Raw genomic sequence first — 7,457 nt, forward strand, 5'->3', positions numbered from 1 at the left:
ATAGGAATGTCCACTACCAACTTGCCCAGCAGACCAAGCTTTTACAATACATTTCTTCTTCACTGGGCTCTTTTCTGTGTAAACTTCCACTATGTGAGCAGTGCGCGCAGTGCACGAGTCTCATCGCCATCTCGACGTGCATGGCCAGGTGCCTTGCCTACTGTCTTCGGAGAGGACAGTGCCCACCGGACATTGCTTCCTTGTTTGGTGCATTGGGTTTGTCTATAGGGCATTGAAAGAGAATTTGCAAGATCCTCAAGTGAGTGTTGGCGGCAAGTTAGCGTTTGTCCTGTGTGCTCCTTCGTCTTTTTGTCCCGTCTCTTTTGCGCTATTTCTAATATGAATGTCCACTACCAACTTGCCCAGCAGACCAAGCTTTTACAATACATTTCTTCTTCACTGGGCTCTTTTCTGTGTAAACTTCCGCGATGTGAGCAGTGCGCGCAGTGCACGAGTCTCATCGCCATCTCGACGTGCATGGCCAGGTGCCTTGCCTACTGTTTTCGGAGAGGACAGTGCCCACCGGACATTGCTTCCTTGTTTGGTGCATTGGTATCGTCTATAGGGCATTGGAAGAGAATTTGCAAGATCCTCAAGTCGGAGTGTTGGCGGCAAGTTAGCTTTTGTCCTGTGTGCTCCTTCGTCTTTTTGTCCCGTCTCTTTTGCGCTATTTATAATATGAATGTCCACTACCAACTTGCCCAGCAGACCAAGCTTTTACAATACATTTCTTCTTCACTGGGCTCTTTTCTGTGTAAACTTCCACTATGTGAGCAGTGCGCGCAGTGCACGAGTCTCATCGCCATCTCGACGTGCATGGCCAGGTGTATTGCCTACTGTCTTCGGAGAGGACAGTGCCCACCGGACTTTGCTTCCTTGTTTGGTGCATTGGGTTTGTCTATAGGGCATTGGAAGAGAATTTGCAAGATCCTCAAGTCGGAGTGTTGGCGGCAAGTTAGCGTTTGTCCTGTGTGCTCCTTCGTCTTTTTGTCCCGTCTCTTTTGCGCTATTTATAATATGAATGTCCACTACCAACTTGCCCAGCAGACCAAGCTTTTACAATACATTTCTTCTTCACTGGGCTCTTTTCTGTGTAAACTTCCACTATGTGAGCAGTGCGCGCAGTGCACGAGTCTCATCGCCATCTCGACGTGCAAGGCCAGGTACCTTGCCTACTGTCTTCGGAGAGGACAGTGCCCACCGGACATTGCTTCGTTGTTTGGTGCATTGGGTTCGTCTATAGGGCATTGGAAGAGAATTTGCAAGATCCTCAAGTCGGAGTGTTGGCGGCAAGTTAGCGTTTGTCCTGTGTGCTCCTTCGTCTTTGTGTCCCGTCTCTTTTGCGCTATTTTTAATATGAATGTCCACTACCAATTTGCCCAGAAGACCAAGCTTTTACAATACATTTCTTCTTCACTGGGCTCTTTTCTGTGTAAACTTCCACTATGTGAGCAGTGCGCGCAGTGCACGAGTCTCATCGCCATCTCGACGTGCATGGCCAGGTGCCTTGCCTACTGTCTTCGGAGAGGACAGTGCCCACCGGACATTGCTTCCTTGTTTGGTGCATTGGGTTTGTCTATAGGGCATTGAAAGAGAATTTGCAAGATCCTCAAGTGAGTGTTGGCGGCAAGTTAGCGTGTGTCCTGTGTGCTCCTTCGTCTTTTTGTCCCGTCTCTTTTGCGCTATTTCTAATATGAATGTCCACTACCAACTTGCCCAGCAGACCAAGCTTTTACAATACATTTCTTCTTCACTGGGCTCTTTTCTGTGTAAACTTCCGCGATGTGAGCAGTGCGCGCAGTGCACGAGTCTCATCGCCATCTCGACGTGCATGGCCAGGTGCCTTGCCTACTGTTTTCGGAGAGGACAGTGCCCACCGGACATTGCTTCCTTGTTTGGTGCATTGGTTTCGTCTATAGGGCATTGGAAGAGAATTTGCAAGATCCTCAAGTCGGAGTGTTGGCGGCAAGTTAGCGTTTGTCCTGTGTGCTCCTTCGTCTTTTTGTCCCGTCTCTTTTGCGCTATTTATAACATGAATGTCCACTACCAACTTGCCCAGCAGACCAAGCTTTTACAATACATTTCTTCTTCACTGGGCTCTTTTCTGTGTAAACTTCCACTATGTGAGCAGTGCGCGCAGTGCACGAGTCTCATCGCCATCTCGACGTGCATGGCCAGGTGTATTGCCTACTGTCTTCGGAGAGGACAGTGCCCACCGGACTTTGCTTCCTTGTTTGGTGCATTGGGTTTGTCTATAGGGCATTGGAAGAGAATTTGCAAGATCCTCAAGTCGGAGTGTTGGCGGCAAGTTAGCGTTTGTCCTGTGTGCTCCTTCGTCTTTTTGTCCCGTCTCTTTTGCGCTATTTATAATATGAATGTCCACTACCAACTTGCCCAGCAGACCAAGCTTTTACAATACATTTCTTCTTCACTGGGCTCTTTTCTGTGTAAACTTCCACTATGTGAGCAGTGCGCGCAGTGCACGAGTCTCATCGCCATCTCGACGTGCAAGGCCAGGTACCTTGCCTACTGTCTTCGGAGAGGACAGTGCCCACCGGACATTGCTTCCTTGTTTGGTGCATTGGGTTCGTCTATAGTGCATTGGAAGAGAATTTGCAAGATCCTCAAGTCGGAGTGTTGGCGGCAAGTTAGCGTTTGTCCTGTGTGCTCCTTCGTCTTTGTGTCCCGTCTCTTTTGCGCTATTTTTAATATGAATGTCCACTACCAATTTGCCCAGCAGACCAAGCTTTTACAATACATTTCTTCTTCACTGGGCTCTTTTCTGTGTAAACTTCCACTATGTGAGCAGTGCGCGCAGTGCACGAGTCTCATCGCCATCTCGACGTGCATGGCCAGGTGCCTTGCCTACTGTCTTCGGAGAGGACAGTGCCCACCGGACATTGCTTCCTTGTTTGGTGCATTGGGTTTGTCTATAGGGCATTGAAAGAGAATTTGCAAGATCCTCAAGTGAGTGTTGGCGGCAAGTTAGCGTGTGTCCTGTGTGCTCCTTCGTCTTTTTGTCCCGTCTCTTTTGCGCTATTTCTAATATGAATGTCCACTACCAACTTGCCCAGCAGACCAAGCTTTTACAATACATTTCTTCTTCACTGGGCTCTTTTCTGTGTAAACTTCCGCGATGTGAGCAGTGCGCGCAGTGCACGAGTCTCATCGCCATCTCGACGTGCATGGCCAGGTGCCTTGCCTACTGTTTTCGGAGAGGACAGTGCCCACCGGACATTGCTTCCTTGTTTGGTGCATTGGTTTCGTCTATAGGGCATTGGAAGAGAATTTGCAAGATCCTCAAGTCGGAGTGTTGGCGGCAAGTTAGCGTTTGTCCTGTGTGCTCCTTCGTCTTTTTGTCCCGTCTCTTTAGTCCTATTTATAATATGAATGTCCACTACCAACTTGCCCAGCAGACCAAGCTTTTACAATACATTTCTTCTTCACTGGGCTCTTTTCTGTGTAAACTTCCACTATGTGAGCAGTGCGCGCAGTGCACGAGTCTCATCGCCATCTCGACGTGCATGGCCAGGTGCCTTGCCTACTGTCTTCGGAGAGGACAGTGCCCACCGGACTTTGCTTCCTTGTTTGGTGCATTGGGTTTGTCTATAGGGCATTGGAAGAGAATTTGCAAGATCCTCAAGTCGGAGTGTTGGCGGCAAGTTATCGTTTGTCCTGTGTGCTCCTTCGTCTTTTTGTCCCGTCTCTTTTGCGCTATTTTTAATAGGAATGTCCACTACCAACTTGCCCAGCAGACCAAGCTTTTACAATACATTTCTTCTTCACTGGGCTCTTTTCTGTGTAAACTTCCACTATGTGAGCAGTGCGCGCAGTGCACGAGTCTCATCGCCATCTCGACGTGCATGGCCAGGTACCTTGCCTACTGTCTTCGGAGAGGACAGTGCCCACCGGACATTGCTTCCTTGTTTGGTGCATTGGGTTTGTCTATAGGGCATTGGAAGAGAATTTGCAAGATCCTCAAGTCGGAGTGTTGGCGGCAAGTTATCGTTTGTCCAGTGTGCTCCTTCGTCTTTTTGTCCCGTCTCTTTTGCGCTATTTTTAATATGAATGTCCACTACCAACTTGCCCAGCAGACCAAGCTTTTACAATACATTTCTTCTTCACGGGGCTCTTTTCTGTGTAAACTGCCACTATGTGAGCAGTGCGCGCAGTGCACGAGTCTCATCGCCATCTCGACGTGCATGGCCAGGTGCCTTGCCTACTGTCTTCGGAGAGGACAGTGCCCACCGGACATTGCTTCCTTGTTTGGTGCATTGGGTTTGTCTATAGGGCATTGGAAGAGAATTTGCAAGATCCTCAAGTCCTAGTGTTGGCGGCAAGTTAGCGTTTGTCCTGTGCGCTCCTGCGTCTTTTTGTCCCGTCTCTTTTGCGCTATTTTTAATATGAATGTCCGTGAGGCTTAAACACATTGCGCAGACCGTGAATATATAAGCGCTGTTAAATATGAAATATCTTATCAATCAAACCGCACCCATTTCGCCTATTTACCGTATCCCTGGTTAGGCAGTTTCTTTGATCAACATATTCGATAAATTATAGTTGTTAAACGAGATTGTGTCAGTCGAAAAGCCACAATATTGGAAAACACAGTGAGGGTCCAGGCGAGCTGGTTTGAGTTCATCATTGTTTTTAAACACCTGAGACTGGGTGTGAAACATAACGTCAAATATCCCAAAGAAGAAGCGATAGGGAAAGTCAGTCAGGCGACGTCAATATACAGCCAACACAAAATATTCCAATTTCTTTTGTTATAGATTTTACGAATTTCCCAGCCATCAATGTACGCTTTTATGAAAGGCCATGAACTTCGCAGGGCCACTGTATTTTCGAAGAGAACACACACTTCTGAGAACCAGCAACCAGCCCCAAATGATATTCCTGCCCATGCTCACCCACCCGATAAGAAAAAAAAACAAATTTGAGCACTGCCGCACTATATAACATTTACAACATAAAAAAACGCATATACACACAATTAAGAACCAAAATATTTACCAGCACAGGAACGCCACGGTGCTGTCAGAAAGGTACATGAATGCATGGTTTTATACATTCGCTTACAGATTTAATTCTAATTGCTTCACTTACAACTCGTTCGACAGCTTTGACCTCTTTGTGTACTACTACTGTTTCCGACCACTATGCCGTGCAGTTGTTGCATTACTCAATATATGTTGGTATCTCAGAATGGGCCGCTTTGATTTGAAGTAGAAGACGAAGAGGTATGTGATGTTAAGTAGTTTGCGAAGGGGCCACGTGAGGTAATGTTACGTCATGATGCTTCATAATCGAGTTCTATGACGGCACTGCGCCAAGTGACGTGGTGTTGACATGTGACACCGACAAGTCACGTGAAAATGTGACATAAGGATATCACGCGATGTCATAGAGATTTGTCGTATGATAACGTGACGGTAAATCGGGATTCGTGACGTGCCTTTTGGATGTAACAATGTCAGCGACATCGAGATGTCACACAATGTCATAACGTTAATTGACAACCTGATGTTACGTAGCACCGTCACGTCGCGTGACTTCAAAAACCTCGGTCCCGTGACCTCATGATGTCCCTTGACATCATGAACTCCCTTGCCTCTAAGGTCATGATTTCAAGTGTCATCGGTTGACCCTTCACGACATCTGACATTGTGCACAGTCAAAATTTAGTTTCGTTGGGTTTCCTATTTTCGGTTTTTAGTGCCAATTTAAACAAGCCAAGATTGCAGGAAACATGTTTTGTGAACTCAAAATGGATAATCACCATGAATCCCTCCGAGTGTCACTGTCATCCAAGCCATGTTCGGCACAAAGGCGGATGCTACGATTCCGGTCCAGGACAACAGACCTCCGAGGAGAAATATCGTGAAGAGGGAAAACCGCCGCTGAAGAGTTGCCAAAGCCAAACCTAATGAAAATATCAAATATAAGGTCAACTGAGGGACTCTTGTTTAGCGAGGTTATTTTTACAAATACCTACCCATTGGCAATTTTACGAAGCAATCGTTAAAGCTTTGGTTCATAAAAAAAATCACATTAACCCGTGGCTTATATAAATGTAACCTAAAACGATACCATATCTAATTCCAGATTTTTAAATTTTTTCTGCACTTTCTTAAAAAAATATTGAATGTTTACGGTGTGTAATAAGGTTTTTAATAAAGAAATATAGGGTTACGTTATTTTTAATCAAACCTGAAAAATAATAAAATGCGTTCTGAACTTTGAAGTTACGCAGCGAGCAAATATTTATTAAAAAAAATAGCATGGTAGCTGGCAGCTGTGCAGTCGGCTATGGGATCATTATTTTGTATTTAGTAGCTAGATAAGTGATCTGTGTGAGTCTCCTGTCTACGTACCGGACAACTGGGCGAGCACGGTGAGGACGCTTCTGGGCCAAGACGCGCTTTCCCGGTTGACGTCGAATTCTTCAATGAAACCCACATAGAAAAATGTGGAGTTGGACATCGTGACCGGGACAAGAAAGGCCGTCAAGAATCCCAGTGCGGCAATGTGCCAGCACGAATCGACTCCAGTTTCGTTTTTCTTTGTGATCTCTGCTTTTCCTGGCGCACTCGTAGGCAGAGCTGCGGGGCACATTATTATTCCTGCGTGCAAAGCAATAAAACGAGAGAACATACGAAAGATAATTATCCGTCAAAGCAAAATAAACAAGTTCACGTGTTGCAGAGCTTCTAATTTGTCAGAATTATGTCGCGCTGAATCGAATATTTTCAAAAATCCCCGCGTGGAAAAACTGAGCGTCTATCATTATGAAGCTCCTAGGACATAGAGTGTAGTGGAATGGCTTCTATTTCGATTGCCTCGTTAACGAAGTATTACATTTCAGCTCTGCATAAAAATGAAGTCGCCGCTCACTGGCAATACACTCATTTATCTTTTCAAGAGCGTCCATTGAAACAGGAACCTCCAGCGGCCGTAAGGACTTGCCTAGACTTAGCAGAGAGTTGGAGTATGGCATGCTGCGTCGCATGCCTTTATGGCGACCTAGCTACCACACCAGAGTGCAGAATGATCCTCTAGGCTCACGTATAATTTAAGAACCTCATTTCGAAGAAGCTAGCACCGAATGTCAGGTCTAGTATACTTCTTGCATGTGCCTTTGTAGTCGTGTTCATACGCGCGCGTACTCTGGTACGTCGGGAGCCCAACAAAAAACGTGCACCTGAAATTATTTTTTTCTTAATTGTAGTACAAAATCAACAGTACAAATATATAGAAAAAGTGACATATACGAAAATGCAATCACTGCATTTGCTCATGGCGGGATGCTGTGAAGTGAGGTTGCCAAATTGAAACCGAAACTGTAGCCAAGGGGTACCAAGCATGCTTTGTTCTGCACTACGCCGCTAGGATCGCTTCAAATTTGCCGGAGGTCTAGTCACCAAAGAGAAACGATAATTTTAGGACTTCCGTCG

General features: G+C 46.0%; 1 protein-coding gene across 1 annotated transcript in view; it reads right to left on the reverse strand.

The window, feature by feature from the left end:
- Positions 1-6,618, reverse strand: part of LOC115310055 (monocarboxylate transporter 2) — a 28,512-nt gene extending 21,894 nt beyond the window's left edge. The window contains exons 1-2 of the mRNA XM_040216733.3: positions 6,378-6,618; positions 5,783-5,926 (exon numbers count right to left, since the gene is read on the reverse strand). Coding sequence (XP_040072667.1) covers positions 5,783-5,926; positions 6,378-6,618 — 385 coding nt within the window. The remainder of the gene's footprint in view (positions 1-5,782; positions 5,927-6,377) is intronic.
- Positions 6,619-7,457: the final 839 nt, after the last annotated feature.

This window comes from Ixodes scapularis, unplaced genomic scaffold (genome assembly GCF_016920785.2).
Source record: "Ixodes scapularis isolate PalLabHiFi unplaced genomic scaffold, ASM1692078v2 ptg001568l_1__unscaffolded, whole genome shotgun sequence".
Taxonomy (NCBI): Eukaryota; Metazoa; Arthropoda; class Arachnida; order Ixodida; family Ixodidae; genus Ixodes; species Ixodes scapularis.